This window comes from Cibotium barometz, chromosome 38 (genome assembly GCF_041138505.1).
Source record: "Cibotium barometz isolate CiBa-2024 chromosome 38, ASM4113850v1, whole genome shotgun sequence".
NCBI lineage: Eukaryota > Viridiplantae > Streptophyta > Polypodiopsida > Cyatheales > Cibotiaceae > Cibotium > Cibotium barometz.
In genome coordinates, this window is record NC_141083.1 from 21,748,420 (window position 1) to 21,767,416 (window position 18,997).

At 47.5% G+C, this 18,997-nt stretch overlaps 1 protein-coding gene across 3 annotated transcripts in view; it reads right to left on the reverse strand.

Moving 5' to 3' along the window:
* LOC147616477 (protein ORANGE, chloroplastic-like) overlaps positions 1–18,997 on the reverse strand; it is a 66,764-nt gene that overhangs the window by 13,027 nt on the left and 34,740 nt on the right. For all 3 annotated transcript variants that reach the window (XR_015262502.1, XM_086777544.1, XM_086777543.1), the window contains exons 2-3: positions 12,855–13,002; positions 12,646–12,759 (exon numbers count right to left, since the gene is read on the reverse strand). Coding sequence is in view for 2 of the 3 variants with exons in the window: in XM_086777544.1 (XP_086633670.1) it covers positions 12,646–12,759; positions 12,855–13,002 (262 nt within the window). In the remaining variant the exon portion in view is untranslated. The remainder of the gene's footprint in view (positions 1–12,645; positions 12,760–12,854; positions 13,003–18,997) is intronic.

The window sequence follows — 18,997 nt, forward strand, 5'->3', positions numbered from 1 at the left end:
GGAGGTAAAGTCGCATGTGCAAACAACTCCTCACATCCAATGAAATAGTTGGAAAGGTTGTGTTCCCTGTCGCAAACTCATGGTTTTTGGTTAGAGGCATTTACGTGTACCACTTATGTGCCGATGCCCTACCAAGGCCTTCCATCAACATGATAGCAAGCCGACTTGCATCTAGGGCTCCTATATAAGCATGCATAGGTTTTCAGCATTCTCATCTGGTATTCTATGAAAGAAAGAGCAAACACAAGTTGTAGGCCCAAAGCAAAAACTGTAGAAGGCTCGAAACTGTTGATTATTGCTGAAAATGAGCAGGAGGGAAGCCCGTAGGTGCTTAAAAGCATAAGAGACCTCTGGCAGATATGCAAGAATGAGATGAAAACTGAGGGGAAGGGTGTGCACCCTTATATATCCCTCCTAAGAGCTGGTCGGCCAGCTGTAGCAAGCCGATAACTGTCTTGTTGCATAAAAATGCTATAAAATGCCTAAAAATGGTAGAAAAATCCCAAATAATATCTACTAAAATATGCAAATGCATGGTCTCATAAATAACTAGTACAAGCTTGAAAAGGTGTATGTAGACTCTCTAGAGATGATATATATTCCAACACCTCCTCTTCAGCACTAGAGGGGCGGTCCAATACCAGCACGTTGAAGTAAGACCTCCAAAGTAGCTCTCGGAAGTGGTTTGGTGAAGAGATCAGCCACATTGTCCTTGGTAGAACAGTGGGCCAACCGAAGAAGTCCCAACTCGATCCAATCACGTACAAAATGATAATGCACCTCAATATGCTTGGATCATCCCCGTATCACAGGATTCCGAGCTAGAGCAATAGCACTCTGAGCATCCAAGAAGATGGTAACCGGGGAAGTGTCCGCATAGCACAAATGCTCCATAATCTAATGAATCCAAAGTGCCTCAATGGAGGAGAGAAGGTAGGATTTATACTCAGCCTCAATGGAATAAGCAAAAACAATCCTCTACTTTTGAGACTTCCAAGAAACCAATCTAGTACCAAGCATGAAGCAATATCCAGATGTGGACCTCCGAGTATCAATGCAGCCTGCCCAATCAAAATCTGTGAAACCAACCAAATCAGCACCATTGGAATAGGTGATGCCATAATCTGAAGTGCCTCGAAGATAACGAAGAACTCTCAAGGTTGCCTGCCAATGACCTTTGAGCAGCTGATGAGAACTGGCTGAGAACACTCATAGCATAGGAGATATCTGGACGGGTGTTGGCTAGGTAAAGCAATTAGCCAACAATCTGCCAGTAATCTGTGGAATCTACCAAGGGTGTATCATCCTCTTTGGATAACTTGGCATTGGGATCCATGGGACAAGAGAGAGGTATACAATTGGACAACCCATAAAGTGAGAGCAACTTCTTCACATAATTTTGTTGGTATACAGCTGGACAACCCATAAAGTGAGAGCAGCTTCTTCACATACTTCTGCTGAGAAATGAAGATATAATCATCTTTCTGCCAAACCTCCAGCGTAAGAAAATAATGAAGAAGGCCAAGATCAATCATCTCAAATGTCGCTGAAAGCTTGGACTGAAACCTGTGTGACCAACTCAGTATCTGAGCCAGAAAGGATGAGGTCATCAACATACAAAACAATGACACAAATATCCCCATGAGAAAGAAGCACATAGTGATTGTTGTCTGCATATGATCTCTCAAAGCCAAGAGATAGCAAGAAGGCATCAATTTTCTGATACCAGGCACGGGGTGCCTGTTTGAGACCATAAAGAGCCTTTTGCAGAAAGTACACATGGGTGTCCTATCCCTGAATCACAAAACCGGGAGGCTACTCAACATAAACTTCCTCCTCTAAATCTCCATTCAGAAAAGCAGATTTGACATCCATCTGAAACATGGGCCATCTAAAGTGTGCGGCCAGAGCCAAAACAATCTTGATAGTGGTATACTTGGCTGTAGGAGCAAATGTCTCATCAAAGTCTTCACCTACCTTCCGAGCATATCCTCAAGCAACAAGGCGGACTTTGTACTTATCCAAAGTACCATCTGCATGAAACTTGACTTTGAAAATCCATTTCACACCAATCACACAATGATGTAGAGGGCATGGCACCAAAGACCAAGTGTGATTCCTCTCAATAGAGCACATCTCTGCTTCCATGGCTTGCCACCACTGCGGTTGTGAAAGTGCCTCCTCTAGAGTCTCAAGCTCATCGATCTCCTGAAGAGAACTCATGAGAGCATAATTCACTGTGTGATGAAATGTGGAAGCCCGAGATGAACGGCGAGGTCCAGGGGTGGTGATAGAGATCTGGTTATGGAGCTGTGCATCAGTGAGAATAGAATCTCTAAAGAGTTGCTAAACCCACCGAGGTAGGCCAGCCTTCCTCTCAAAGCGTGAAAAAGAAGAAGATCTAGCTACAGTGGAGGACTCATCTGATGCTATTGGGAGAGGTGATGAAGTAAGCACTGGTGGGGGTAATCTCAGAGTCAAAGCAGGACTCGTAGAGGGACTCGGAGCTCCAAAAGTTGGTGCAACAGAAACTGGTGGCTATAAAGTAGCAGCTGGCACCAGAGTTGCAACAAGAGGAGGAGGAGGAGCGGGATACGAAAGAGGTATAAGATCACTAACATCGGCCGGGAATGGATCATCCAAAAAATTTGTAGATGCATTTGGTGGAGAGGAGTCGATGCCAAACAAGCTCTCATCAAACCGAGCATCACGGAAAATGATGATGTCATCAACCTCTCGATCCCAAAAGCGGTACCCTTTGGATCTCAAACTGTAGCCTATGAAGATCATCCTCTTTGACTTCGGTGCGAGTGTGCTCCTCTTCTAATCTCAGATCTCGGACATGCACATAAGCAACACAACCGAAAACATGTAGATGAGAAACAGAAGGCTTGTGTCATGTAAAAGCCTCCGCTGGAGTCATCCCCTCAACTGCTTTTGTAAGAGAGCGGTTAATGAGATAAACTAAGGTAGCCACAGCTTCACCCCAAAAAGCAAGAGGGAGACCTACAGGATGCAACAAAGAACAAGCCATCTCTTTTACGGTCCAGTTCTTCCGTTCCACAAGTCCATTCTGCTGAGGAGTGTAAGGAACTGTGGTCTGTCCGTAAATGCCCTTTGACACAAGGAAGGTATCAAACAGTACAAACTTGCCACCATTATCAGTCCAGAGAAATGAAATTGTATCCCTAGGCTAATTTTCCACCATCGCAATCCAAGTCCTGAAACTGGCGAAAGCATCTGACTTGCGAGCCAAAAAACATATCCAGACTTTGCGAGTGAAATCATCCACAAGAAGAAAATATCAAGCCCCTCCAAGAGACTAAACCTCCATAGGTCCAGCAAGATCTACATGTATAAGCTCCAGTCTTCGGGTTGCTCAATGAGTGGCCTACTCTGGAAATGCATCTCGATGATGCTTGCCCATCATGCAAGTCTAGACCACATTAACACAAGATTTGAAAATCTAAATATCCGGTTACTAGATTCCAGCAAATGGCCGATCTCAACTCAAATTCACAGTATTTGTAAGGCAGCAATGGAAACATGAACGAAGCGTGAATGCCCCAGCGAAGTATCAACCTCAGAAACCAAAGCCATCAAGGGGGTTGAGGGAGAAAAGCTGATGAATATGTGAGTCAGTGTGAGGGATCTGGGAAGAAAAATTGGTGATCTTGTAGAAACCCCCATCATGGACTCCATTGGCAACAATCGAGAGAGTCTTCTTGTCAATCACTTCAATGACCTCATCGTCAAAATACACACCAAGCCCCTTCTGAGAAGCTTTGTACACTGAAAACAGATTTGTGGAAATCCGTGGTACATATAAAACATCATGTAAGGTGGCAAAAGAACCCAAAGAAACATTAATAACACCGGTGAGACAGGAAGCGAACAGTTGTCGCCGATATGAACTGAAGAAGAGAGAGTTTGGTAGTTCTCCAAGATCATAGTCACATGGAACATGGAACGGGAGCAGGAACGAGGCCCGATTTCGGAACGGGGCACGGGGACGTTTGGACTTGGAACGGAGACAGGAACGACACATCATCATGAGAGAGAGAGAGAGAGAGAAAGCATATAAATAGATAGGTGTGGGAGAGAGAGAGACGGGGTGAGCCGCCTGCCTGCGACCTGCTCGACTACTCTGCTCGACTCCTTGCTTGCGACCTGCTCGACACTGCTTGCATGCGACCTGCTCGATTCCGCTCACCTGCGATCTCCTCGACTGCTCGCCTGCACCTGAGACCAATACATATTGCGAGTTGCTTCTTTCGACCTGCACATCTTCTTCTTCAGACTTGCGACTTTTGTTCTGCACGTCTACTTCTTGCAACCCTTTGATTTTTGCCTTTCCTTTCTCTTCTCTGTACATCCCCTTCTGAGTGTGTGCGTGTGTGTGTGTGAGAGAGAGAGAAAGAGAGGGTCTGTGTGCAAACAATAAAGGTGCTGAATTAGGGTTTGAGAGAACGGGTTTTCTTTGCTTTTGTACATGGATTTGGATGACCCGGCTGGTGTTGGTGGCATGGCTGCCAATAGCCTTAACATGGATCTTACTGAGGAGATGATCGAGAAGGATGTGGGTTATGCTTCAAATGTCTCGGAGCAACAAAAACGTCAAAGGCTTGATGTTGATGCAAGCTGCACTCCGGTGAATGTTGGAGAGAATGCAGAGGAAAGTTCTCAAGTACCTTCTCCGGAGTTTGCACGTTTGTTGCAGATCACTGGTGAGCTTCTGCAAGAATATGTGAAGGCAAATAGCGTGCAAATGGCTGCAGTAGATAATGGTGGTGTGGCTGATGTACGCATGGAGACTCCTTTGTTCCTACAACAGCTAGCAGATTTTCATGATCGGGCTGCTATCTTCTTCTTTACTGGGCGTATTCCGTTGTTGCCTCGTCTTAGAGCATGGTTGGACCGCTTGGTGTCGCCTGAGGCACTTGAGGAGATTTATGATGGTCCGAGAGGCTTTTATGAAATACTTTTTCGCACTTCGGAAGCCCGTAGGGCAATCTTGGAGCAAGTGCCACTCTTTTTGGATGGGCAGTTGGTTCATGTGGTTCCGTGGAAGCCTATGGCAGAGTACCAAGATATGTTGCGCCAGGCTTGCCCAGTTTGGGTTGAAGTGAAACAATTCCCACCAATGTTTTGGCGTGTTTTACCAGGTCTCATGCGAGGTATCGATGATGTCTTGGTGGTGCCTCAAATGACATCTAGAAACCGAAATCGTCTATGCATGTTGTGGGATACTGGGAGACCTAGGCCAACACATTTGCGTGTCAATATGGCTGGGCTGCAACCTTTAATGTATGAATTGAGGTGGGATACATTTGCTGGCCACTGTTTCAAATGTGGTGAGATGGGCCACTTTGTCTCCGAATGTCCTAAGAAAGAACAAGTTGCTACTACCAAGGATATCGTTGTTGGAGAGTTGCCCGTGGAAGATGAGCATGATGCTCCTTTACATGATGCCCAGCACATGGATGTACATGTGGATGTTCAGAATGAGGTTGAGTAGCCATGGGTGGAAGTACGTGGTAAAAAGACACGATTTGTTGCCCCGCGGGGGGATTTCTCAGATGCTGTTTGGCGGGGGCCTTTGCGTACTCATCAGGGGCCCTTACATGCATATGCTCGTCGCCCTTTGGGTTCAGGTGCCAAGCAACAGACCAGGATTGAGAGGCTGGGAGGCCAACTTTCTCAGGGTACAGGGGCTCTTGGGGTGGATAGAGTAGAACGCTATCCTATTAGAAGTCGCCTAACAAAAGAAGCACAACAACAATTGCCTCTTGTGTTTGGTTGGAAGGGTGAGGTCATCTCGCCATGGGATGGTCATTACCCTTCGGCACGTGCTCGGGAACTCCAAGGGCAATCTGAGATCACAAATACCATGTCTAAAAATGCAATGCTTCAAAAGGTTCGTGATTTGGCAGATTGTCCTAGGCCTAGTACACGACCTTGTTGATTCCTTTTCTGGGAAGGCTTATGAAAATTGTACAATGGAATGTAAAGGGTATTTCTTCGCGCCAAAAGCAAATCAGGCTTTGGCATACAACTTTTTGTCATGGTTGGGATGTTTTGTGTGCAGTTGAACATAAGCAACATAAGTTGGCTGGCAAAGCCTATGTATATAAGGGGTTTCATGTTTTCTATAGCGGACATTCTGCTTCGCAGTCAGGTGTTATGTTTGCTGTTCGTTCGCAATTTCAGCCTTCTCTTGTGATTCAAGATGTTCATGGAAGATTTCTAGTGATACTACAGATTGTTTGGGATGATACACCTTTATGGTTGTTAGGGGTGTATACTCCAAATAATGCTCGTGCGCGCCATTTGCTGTGGAATGACTTGTGTGCTCTTTCAATCTCTCATCCTGGCTTTGTGATGGGAGACTTAAATATGTGTGTCTCTAGGAAGCAAGCCACGTCGCCTCATTCTGTAATGGATGGCCCGGAGAGAATGGCCTGGGAAGCTTTTGCAGCAAGGTCGCTAAAACAAGACATGTGGTCTTGGTTGCATCCAGATGAAAGGGGTTTCACTTATGCCTCACAACAGTTTCGGGGCACTTATGCTAGATTGGATAGGATGTATATTTTACATCAAGATCTCCTTTTGCCAGAGGTTCTTACTATGATGGTTGATCAGCAACAGGTTTTCTCGGATCATTGGCCGCTTGTGTTTGAAATGGTGTAAAGGCTTGTTGGGACGCTTGCCTTTGCGCTTAAATCACACTTTTTTGGAGCATGAAGTTTTTGATGTTTATATGCATCAGTTGATACGACATTTGTCCACAAGAGTGTCCATGGCTGATTATCATGCTTGGCCAGTGTTCCTTACCAACACTCGGAAATTAGTGCGGCATTATGGTCTTGCGAATGCCTCTATACAAAAACAGCATGTGGCTCTTCTTGAGTCGCTTTTAAAGGGCTTGTAGGCGTTCATGTTTACTGACTCTATGGATGCTGAAGTTGTGGATGCCATAGAATGGCTGAAAAAGGAGCTATCTAGGGTGCAGGAAGCACAATATGTTCGCTTTAAACTACTTGCACGTCTTGATGCTTTGCGGGATGCTAACTGTCAATCTCATCGCTTCTATGATAAGTTGCATCAAAAACATATGCGTGAGAATATTGTTAGGCAAATGGATGCCCAAGGCAACCTTGTTACTCAACCTTCCGAGGTTATTCAGCATTGCATGAGGTTTTATGAAGATTTACTTGCCCCTCGAGACGATGTCTCGTCGGCTGTCCTGGCTGCAAGGGAGTCATTGTTTACTGAAGTACGATATCAAGTTGACCCTGATGTGGCGGTTCAGCTTGATGCTCCTGTTACTCAAGGGGAAGTGGAAGCTGTTCTCTCAAAACTTCCATTGGAAAGAGCCCTGGTTGGGATGGTTTGACAAATGAGTTTTTCCGAAAATACGCTGATCAGCTTGCAGAGCCTTTGACGCTTATTTGTCAAAGGGTTTGGGATGAGGGATATATGTCTGCCGATTGGAAGTTGGGCATACTTCCTTTGTTGCCCAAAGTCCCTTTGCCTACTTCTTTGGCTCAATGGCGCCCGATCTCACTTATGGGTATTATGTATAAAATCTTTACAAAGATTTTTGCCAATCGCTTGCAGAAGGTGCTTCCTACTCTTATTCGTCCATATCAATATGGATTTGTGCATGGCAGGAATATTTTGCATAATATTCTTAATGTTCAAATTGGAGTGGATTATGCCAAGGCAAAGAAGCAAGAGATTGTCATGGTGCAGCTGGATCTTGAAAAAGCTTTTGATCATGTCAGCTGGTCTTTCCTTTCTCAGTTAATGACAGCCATGGGCTTTGGTCCCAAAATGGCTAATTTGGTGCATTTACTTGGCTTTGGCTCTATCACGCGGATTATGCTCAATGGAGGACTTTCGGATGGTATTTCTCTCACCCGTTCTCTCCGGCAGGGCTGTCCTCTTAGCCCTCTTTTCTTTGCCATTGCCACTCATCCTATGTTATCTCGCCTAGATGCTATGGCATCGCATGGTGAAGTGGTTGGTTTGCATCTCCCTCATGGCAAGCAATTGGTTGCTCAAGCCCTTGCGGATGACACTTTTATGTTTCTCAGGGCCCAAAAAGCCAATATAGATCGAGCAATGGAAGCTTGGAATAATTTTGCATTGGCTTCTGGGCTGAAAATAAATTCAACAAAATAAGCCCTCATTGTATGCACGGAATTTGATCTTGAGGCATTAGGGTGGCAAGGCCGTGTGGTGCATATAGGAGACATCGTTCGTCATCTTGGGTATCCGGTGGGTGTGGATGTGGACCCCCAAGCGCTTCTTGCTTGGATTTCTGCTCGGATCTCAGATAAATTTGTGTATTGGAAAGCTCAAGGGTGGCCTATGCACGTGAGGGTTAAGGTAGCTCAGGTTATTATGCTTAGCATGATTTCCTATTTTTTGCCTTTGCTACCTTGGACGCACAAATCTCTTCTCCGTTTCATTGCTCCCATTCGGTTTATGCTGTGAAAGAGGCAAGCAAATATTATGGGTCAAACATGGATAGCTTGGAATCACATTACGACGTCCAAAAGAATGAGTGGGGCTGCTTTACTAGATTTTCGCTTGCATATGGTGGCGCGTAGGTGGGCGCTTTTTCAGGATATGTGTTTGCAGGAGCAGCCTTGGGTATTCATGGCTCGTGACTTGATTGAGTTGGAGGGATTGTCACATGGACGGACACGTGTGCAGGCTTCATGGTGGGACATTGTGAATGCGGCTCATCCTGTCCGTATTCGCTCATCTCACCTATTGGCTCGGTGGGATCCTGGTCATGAAAGACTACTTTTGAACTCTTTGCAATTCGAAACATTTGTGGAGTCGCGTGTCATTGTTTGGCCAGACAAAGATGCTTCACGCATACGACTCAATCGCATGGTCAGGTTAGGCTTGGTTAGAATCCGAGGTCGTGAGAGGCCATATTCGTTTCGTCGTATTCGGCAGCACTTTAGGGTTCCTCGGACATTTCAGCCACTATGGGTTGACATCATGCATGCAGTTGAGCCTTTTACTCCATTGCCTCGACCATCTGCAGATCAGCCTTGGCTTGATTGGGCACTATGTAAATCTGGTGACTTGATATCACTTTCAGCTAACAGGTCTATCATAAGCTCGTATCAGAGAAAGATTGGGTTTCAGCCAAGGCCAATAAGGTGTGGGGATTGCGCAAGTCTCAATCATGGTGGCAGAAAATTCTTATGCGTGGTTGGCAATCTAAACTCCCTTACCAAGGTAAGGTTTTCATTTGGAGGATGTTGGTGGGAGGGTTACCTACACGACATCAACTCAGCCGTCGTAAAATTACATTGGCCTCTTGCTTCTTCTGCACGACATGCACTGAAACAGTTATGCATCTGTTCATGAGTTGTCCAGTGGCCCGTCAGATTTGGTCTTTTGTCTCTCGCGTTTGGGAGGCAGTAGAGAGGTCTACTGTGTCGGCTCATCAGTGGATATTTGGGATTTGTCCTCAAGTCATTACTTCGGACAGTCACCTTGTGATATTCCATTTCCTTAGATGGACAGGACTTTGGCATATTTGGACTACACGGAATGGGTTCATCTTTGATTCCTTGTCTGGAATACATGGGCACATTCTACGTATCCGCGGTTTGTTGCTTTGGCAGTTTTCTTCTCTTCTCTCAGCTCAACTACTGGATGCAGATGTTATTTCGTTATGGTCTACGGCGGCTCGACTGGCTCATCTTTGATGCTTTTATCTGGGATGCTTATTTGGCTAGGAGGCTTTCTTATTAGTGTACAGGTTTGCATGGTCATGATCCTTTAGAGGATCTTTTGTGGGGGTTTTTTTTGGGGCCATAGATTCTGTGTGAGCCATGTGGCTGATGTACATTTTTACATATAATATAAAACACCATTTCAGGAAAAGAGAGAGAGAGAGAGAGAGAGAGAGAGAGAGAGAGAGAGACTAAACTCTAAAGAGTTGAGTGAGTTAGTAGAGAGAGAGGGATTGCAAGATAGAAAATGTGGACATTCTGTAACTTCATAGCTATAGGAATGAGAGATTATGACATTTTGTTCCATTTCATGCTCCCCACATACATCAGTTCCCGGACTGCGTTCCATCCGTTCCCGGAACGCGAGTTGTGTGACCAGCCGCTTCACACGTTCCATGACATTCCCACGCTCCCTACATGTGCTAAGTGGCACTCCCATGTTCCAAGCATTCGGGAACGACATTCCATGTGACTATGTCCAAGATATGGGCTTGATTGGTCATGTGGACAGAAGCACCACTATCACCAACCCATTCCACCGCTTCAGGTGTCACTGACCTCTTCTGGAGAAGTCATTGCTGTGATCACGAGGAGTGAATCCTGTGAAGAAGTAGATGAATCTGCATGTATACAACTTTGGTAGATCCCTCCTCAAAAACTTTGTCCTTGCCCTTATCTTTGGTGTTGTCCTTGTCCGATGCTTTGGAAGCATCTTGGGCTTTATACTTGGCTTTGGCTGCTCTCGAGTCATCACAACGAGCAAATCAACGAGCCTCAGTATGACCTGTCCTGCCACAGTAATCACATTCATTGCTTTTGTCCTTGGACTCTTTTGAATCCTGTTTACCCTTGCCTTTGCCTTTGTTTTTGTTTTTGTTGTTGTTGTTGTTGGAGGTCCCTTTTCCGCCTTTGCCTTTGCTCTTGTCAGAGGCAACAAAAGCAAACTTCGACTTGCCTTTTCCGCGAAGCATGCACTTGTCGTAGAGATAACTCACGACTTCCTCAAAAGGGGGGAGAGGATCACAGAAATAAATATTATCCTTAAAAGAATCAAAGGAAGCATGCAATTTACCAAGAAGTTTATGGATGAGATTGTTGATGGTGCTCCCGTACTCCTCAAGCTACAGCTTGATACGGGTGAACTCTCCAATCTTCTCAATCAAGTTATCTGACTCATTGATTGTAAGCTTCTCCAGATCTCACTCCAATTTGGCAATCTGCACTGTCGAAACTCTCCCATACCTCTGTTGGATCTCCATCCACATCTGATGAGCATTACTCCGGGTAGAGACAAACTGTGCCTATATAGACGGAGTCATGCAATGAATGATGATAAGACGAGCCCAACCATCCAATATGCTTCTCAAAGCAGGGTCCACCAAGTGAGGTGTGGAGATAGCCATCCACACACTGGCTCCTTCCAACAATAACTGAGTGTAGAAAGACCATGTATGATAGTTAATTGCTGTAAGCTTCATGGAATCACTGACTTGGGGAGGATTGTAAGATGGTATATGGGTAGGGGTAAGAGCAAGACCTGGATGAGAGAAACTCAAAGAAGAAAGATTGGGAAGAGGAACCACCTGGGGAGCGGAAGCAGGGGATCCAAGCAATGAAGGAGCTGGAGTATCAAAAGGAGAAGGAGCAGCAATAGAGAAATCTCCTGAAGCCATGTCCTCTGACAAGAAACCTTCTCTGAAGAAAGTGGGCTGTAAAAAAAACAGCAAATGGCCTCCTCTCAAGCTGTGCACAGCAAGAGGAGAGAAAGAAGAGAGGGAGGGAGGGTGGGAAAAGAGAAGTAGAGAAAGCAAATCTCTTAGGAACCCTGTCCTCAGCACCTAGAAGAGAGCTTCAGCCTCCAACAGCAAAAACACAGTAGTCCAACAGTACAAATGCAAAAAACGCAGCAAATTGATGAAGCCTCTGCTCCAATCAGAAAAACGCAGCAATTCCTTACCTGTAGATCAGCGTTCGGCTCTAATACCATGAAAGAAAGAGCAAACACAGGTTGTAGGCCCAAAGCACAAACTGTAGAAGGCTGGAAACAGTTGATTATTGCTGAAAATGAGCACAAGGGAAGCCCGTAGGTGCTTACAAGCATAAGAGACTGTCTCTACAGCCAATGACCCTCCAGTAGATATGCAAGAATGAGATGAAAACTCAAGGGAAGGGTGTGCACCCTTATATATCCCTCCTAAGGGCGACAGCTGACCTATAGCATAAAAATGCTATAAAATGCCTAAAAATGGTAGAAAATTCCCAAATAATATCTGCTAAAATATGTAAATGCAGGGTCTCATAAAATGGCCAGTACAAGCCTGAAAAGGTGTATGTAGGCCCTCCGGAGATGATATATATTCCAACATTCTACAAGCGATTCAATCCTTGCAGAGCATTTATGAGGGGTTGAGCTGATCAAGGTGAAATCTACAGCACAGTATTGGGCTGAAATTGTGGTCAACATTTTCAGTCACATTCCGTACTTGGACATTCAGTTGCAAACATTTTTCTTTGTACATAATACTATACAGTAGATTTAGGGTTATTGAGTGTGTTGTGTGTTTGATTTCCGCTGCATATGGGCACAAGAGCTCTACAGAGAAGATCACTATGAGCCCACATGAGGCTTCAATCACAGGAGCCACATGGAAAAGCCAGATGCACACATGGAGGGTTCATATTCTAGAACGTCAAAAGATGAGATTCTCGGATGCCCTTGTGAAAATCCAATTGCTCTGGCATAGAGGGAGTATGCAGCCTTAGCACAGAAGCACCTAGCTAGAGGTCACCGGTGCTTCCTGTAATGCAACATGCTGCATACATAGTACATACAAATCAAACATTGACATAGTTTCAAATTAACATAATTTCATTTTACCAGAGGAGGGAGAAAAGGGATAAAGGAAGGGAAATTTGGCATTTCGTTTTCATCGTCATTTTGCATTTCATATTCTGCTGATTTAATTCGTTGCTGGATTCGCAGGCGTCTCACCTAAAAAAGACAAGCATTCCAAGGTTAGCTGAGAGCTTGTTCTCACCAATAGACATCCAACTATGGTCAAGGGGGGATTTTGGAGCTAAACCAACCTCTTCCATCAAAGCAAAAATCTTATTACGGCGGCTCTTGATACTATCACAGATATCTTGCAATTGCAGAGTTGCGAAGTCTTGCACTGTTTCGGGTCCTTCGATAATGCAGAAAGCACTTTTATTCCCAGATAAGTCATCCTTTATCCTGTAGTGAAAAGAAACACAAACAGTTTATATGTTAGAATGTTGACAGTTGGACACCTTTCTGACAAATCTGAGCTAAATGGTAACTAAGACTTCACACCATCTTTTCATATACAGAATAGATTCAATCCACAAGCCAAACCCCACCCATTACTCCATGGAATTTGAGTAGCAAGAAACATTTTTCGAGCTGCAACAAGCCTCCCTATCCCGCCTTGTGCATGCCTTCCCCACCAGACTACCTCTTTCGAACCCAATCCCCCTCTCGCCTCATGCTCACCCCCCCAGTGCCACCCTTTTCTCCATTTCTGCATCCCTTTTCTGCCGCACATGCTTCTTCCTTCCGCACTCTCCCACGCCAAAGTTGGCAGACCTCTAGTTGCCAGAGTAGCACCCTTCCCGAACATCGTGACTCAGCACCCTTCCCGAACATCGTGACTCCCATCACCAGCCTGTCCCAGCAGCTACTCGCCCACACCCCCCCCCCCCCTCTCCTCTTGTAATATAATCAGGAATGTTTCAATCTGACAAGCTTGGGGACTTTTTCTTCTCCACACGGAGACAGGCTGGCTATCCAAATACAAAATTTAGTGTTACACAACTCCAACTAGACCTTTGACACATGCCCAAATATCATGCATGTATGTATAAAATCTACCTGCATGGGTACTGATCTTCCCCATAACAACACGCTTTCCATATATGGCACGATATACGCAGCCCACAATGGAAATAGGGCATCAACCCCAGGTTATGAGTACCCAACAGCAGGTACATTATGTAAATCAGCAGCGAGGGGAGAGAGAGAAGGGAATAGGGATCTTGCACAATACACCACACTGAGCGGGGAACAAGCCCCGCCCCCTTTGAGGAATTTATTCAGGAACAATCCACGCCGTTCCACGGGCACACTCCTCGACATCGACATCGCGACAGCGACATCAACTTGGATATCCTACATCGGCATATCTGTTTGTTTTGTATTCATTGATTGTATTGATCATGGCCACTTGGATATGAACTTGAACTTGGACTTGGATTTAGACTTGGACTTGGATTCATTGGATTTGGACTTGGATTCATTGGATTTGGATCTGGATATTGGATCTGGTACTAGCCCGGTGAGAGTTTCTTGTGGGTCATCCTCGTGGTGTGCTTAGCATTAGAGATCTTGTGCCAAGTCCAAGTTTATATCCAAGTCCAAGTTCCATGCCCGCGCTCGATGCCCAAGCTCCCAAGGTCACATACAAGGAACACAGGTGGAGTATGCGTAAAGGGCAAAGTTCTAAATGCCCAAAACAATGTTGTTCCAGTTGTCGAAGGTGGTGCACAAGTGGCGGTGGCGATCCAATGCTAGTAATAGAAGTGGTGCCAGAAGCTACAATAGTACAGACGGCAATGATGGTGGCGCTTGCAAGAGGCGGCAGTGTTGTAGGAGGCAGCATGTGGTACAATGCTCAGGCGCAACAAGAGGGCGGAACACATGTTGCTGGGCAGCTGAGGCAACGGCGGCGGCAGTGTCTTAGAAGCGGCGGGAGGTGGCGTTTCTACCAGTAGAGATGGCTCTAGGGCAGTGGAGGTGGTGGCGGAAATGGCATCTCAGCCAGCAGAGCCGGCTCTGGGCGGCGGAGGCAATGGCGGAAGTGGCCTCTCAGCCGGCAGAGCTATAGCTCGGGGGGGGGGGGGGGGGGGGGGGGGGGGGGGGGCGGCTCTAAAGCAGTGGCTGATCAGTGGAGGAGGAAGATGATGGCCGTGTAGAGGCACAAGGTGGTGGAGAAGATAATGAAGATGATCATGATGCTCTCTTGCTCTTTCCAAGAAGGCTCTCCACGAGTTCTTCTCCCAATCTTCAAGTGTACAAGCTTCTTATTTACTTGAAAGGGGTCCCTGCAATTTGCCATGCCTTGTGTGACATGCGGGGGATTGATCGTAGTAAAACAACCTTAGGCTAATACTAAACTGAACTTAATTATATTTAAGAGATAGACAATGGTGTCAATGCAATGCAATGCAGCTAGATTAAATGAATGGTTACAATGAATATCCTTCTCGGGAAGAGAGATATGCTGAATGATGATGAATGATGACTGTTCCTTTCTCCACTGATGAGGTCCACCTTCTCGATGTTGGTTTTCCTCTATGTAGGAGGTAGGAAGCTGATATGAATGCTGACTACTGACTGAATATGCTGAACGGCTGACTCTCCTGTTAGCAGTCATCTCCTGTTTGTTTATTTACACCAGGGCCTCTGTTGTGGGTGTGCCCGCCCGATATAGGTGTTTTCTTATTTTTCCTCACTCTCCATATTTTTTCCCTATTTTTCCCTTTTTTTTGTTGTGTGGAGGGCTGTCGGCTGCCCGCCTGCCTCTGTGTGGTATCCGACGTGACTGTTAGGAGCTGGCCGACTCAGTTGGTGCTGGCTGACAGGGTTTATAGCAGCCGACTGGAGTGTTGCTGGTCGGGTATATTCAAGGGGCAGTCGGCTGTTTTTCAGCAGGACGACTGGTCATCTGGGGCCATATAAAATGGCCCCTTGCCCCCCCACACTTCATATCTTGTATCCGGAATTTTCTTGTGTATGTAGCAGAGTTATACGCTTCCTGGAGGCAGAATTGAGCACACACGCTGAGAGGGAGGGGCTTCGTGCCCCTGGTCAGGCAGGTTTTTTTTTTCCGAGAAAAGATCCTTTCATTAGTTATATAAAAACGCCCGTAGGGCTACAAAAGATCTCTCCTGCTCATAAGAGAAACAGAGCAGTGAATACAGCATGGCAGCCCGGAAAACTCTCCCTAGGTGCTGCAAAACACAGGCATCAGTACAAAGGACTGAAAGGCTAAATCATACAATAGGGGGGGGGAAGAGCCAAACAAGAGGCCTGTAGTGCCAACGGGGGGATCCCGTGTGTAAGGTGTAGAAGGGGCCACAGCGCCAAGTGGTGTGAAAGGCCTGGCGCCGCAAGATCGCCTCATCCGAGTCTCCCCGGATGCGGTCGTACTGTCCTCGCAGGGTGTGGATCAACTCCTGCCAAATCCCCCGTACAGTCTCTGCTGGTGGCTCCGATCTCCCCTCAAAGGCCGTAAAGCACCGGGCCCTCCAGGTGAACCAGATGGTGAGGCTACTGAGGAGCTCCCATCGTAAATCCCTCTCTTGTGTCCAGCTAACGGACGAGAAATCCGGTGCCGGAACCAGGCGAGGCTGGCCCCTAATAAATCTGATGGCCTGACTGCCCTGCTCCATCTCATAGCCCATAGCAGGCCCTGACGAAGTCGACCAAGCAGCGGCACCCCACGTAAACATACCCTCTGGAGGGAGGGGAGCCAGAATACGCAGCATCCGCAGCCAAATCTGCTGCGCCTGAGGGCAATCCCAAAGGCAATGTCTCTGTGTCTCCATAGGGTGGCCGCATCGGACGCAGGCCGCCGGAAGACCGCTGTAAACAAGCCAAGTGCCAACTGCTGAGCCCCTGTGGTGGGCGACCAGCCACTGAAAAGTCGAGATCCTGCGGGCCTGTCGACTAGCCCAGAGCCGAGCCCAAAAATCCTCCAAGAACTCCTGTGAGAGTCCCTGTAGCCGCCAATGCCCCGCTGCCACTGGAGAGACCATCCTCCTCGCCGTCAAAATATGCCGCCCCAGCCGAACAATATACTGGAAAAAGGTAATCTCTGTGGCCTCAAGGGATGCATAAGGATCATGCCACTCGTACTCCCCGGGGTCCCACTGTAGCCGGGCCAAGGGGCGCGCTGCATATGCCCATATGCGCCAATCCGGGAGCACATCAGCAAGGTCGGGGTCAATATGCCACTTCCGAGAAGCGGCGGCCACTACCCGAATCCTCTGAAAAGTGCACTCTGCAACCAAATGCGACTCCACCTCCACTCGCTGGAGTCTGCCCTCATCCTGAATCTCATAGTAGAGGCAACTGCCATCCTCAGTGCAAGCTCTGACAGCAACCAGGATCTCCAACTGAGTAAAGGCTCCCATCCACCGTGGGGCCACTGGCTCGAGAGGCGTGAACCACTCCTCTGTGAGTGCCTCCTGAATATCATCCCTCATAATCAACCCCCCTCTGAAGTGACTCAGCCTCTCCACCTGAATCTCCTCTGGGAGACTGCAGAAGGCCTGCCAATCTCCAAAACTGCGAGCTGGGCCTGCCGCTAAAGGCCCCCAGGCTAGACGAGGCTGAGAACCCAGCATATGACCCTGCTCTGTGCGAACCGCTGGGCTCCAGATGAGCGGCTGTCTGGCCCGCTCCTCAACACAAGAAGGAGGTCGCTGAGAGAGCCCCGGTCTCAGCAGCTCCCAAGCTCTCAGGATACTCAAAGCAAATCTGTCCTCCCATCCTCTATTGAGGCCTGTCCTCCTCATCTCTATGAAGATCCAGCGAATCTCTAGTGCCCAAGTGCCCCTTGCTGGGGACGCCCGAGCCTGCAGCCGCTGCAAGAGGAGCTCTTTCCAAGGCTCAGCGCCTGGAAGCAACCCCCGAACAATAAGCTTCCCCAATAAGGCTCTACTCTGATCGGCTGGATCTATAATGCCCAAACCTCGCTAAGCCAGCGGAAGTGTAATAACTGCCCATGCAACCTTTGCTCGAGCTGGCTGACCGTCCCGCCCAGACCACAGAAAGTTCCTGATCAGCCTCTGTACCTGGCTGATGCAAGAGCTCGAGAAGATCCAGCAAGACGTAATGTACCACATGGTCGCTAACAGCACCTGATTTGCCACCACCACCCTCCCAGCCAAGGATAGTCGAGCTGTACTCCAATACAAAAGCTTCTTCCGAATGCTCAGAAGAAGCGGGGCAATCTGCTGCTCAGGTGACAAATCAAGGCCAATCTGGCATCCCAAATACCGCACTGCTGTGCCTGGAGGAATCCATCTAAAACCGGGGTCCGGGCTCCATGCCGGAGTGGGAGCACTATTGATCCAAAAGGCCACTGTCTTGCGCCAATTGATCAATGCTCCTGAAGCTGCACTAAAAACCTCGAGCGACTGCTCTGCCCGAAGAAGATTGGCCTCTTGGCCATGCAAAAATAAGCCCGTGTCGTCTGCAAACTCAGCATCAAGCAGGTCCTCCCCCCGGACTGGGAGCTGAAGTCCTCTCAAACCAACCTCCTCTGCCGTCAAATACATGCTCATAGCCTCCGCAAAGAAGAGAAAAAGAAAAGGGGCGAGGGGACACTCCTGACGGACTGATCTGGTCAGCTCAAAACTCGGCCCCCGTCCTCCTGCAATCAACACCTGGTTGCGAGCTGTGGAATACAGAGCCGCCACCCCTCTGATCCATCCTGGCTCAAAGCCCAAGCGAAGCATAGTGCCCTCTAAGAAACCCCAATCAACTCTATCGTATGCCTTCTCAAAATCGAGAAGCATCACGACCAAGTCCTCGCCAAGAAATCTAGCTCGGGCCGTCGCCTCCCAGAAAGTGAAGATGTTGTCAAGGATACTGCGCTCCTTGACAAATCCTGTCTGAGTAGCATGAATCAACTCCCCCAGGAAGGGCTGGATCCTCAAACTCAAGGCCTTTGCTAAGACCTTGTAGACAATATTGAGGATCGTAATAGGCCTCCAATGCCGAATATCATCTGATACTCCCTCCCCCTTGGGAATAAGATAGATCAAGCCCTCTGAAAAACTCTGCGGCATCACCCCAATGTCCAAAACATGCTGAAAGCCCCTGCAGAGGCCTGGCCCCAATAGGTCCCAATAACGCATAAAAAAGGCCGGCGTCAGTCCGTCCTTCCCTGGGCAACTATGTCGCGGCAGGACCCTCAAGGCCTCGGCAAGCTCAATCTCTGAAAAAGGCGCACCAAGAACTGAACGCATACGATCTGTGACCCTCCTCTGCACATGGGCCCACACAGTCTGTCTGCAAGCATCTCTGTCCTCAGTGGCTGACTCCGCTAAAAGCAGGTCTCTATAAAATGCAGTGGCAATGGCTCTGATCTCCCCGGACTCAGTAGCTACCGAACCATCCGGTCTACCAAGCTGACGGACTC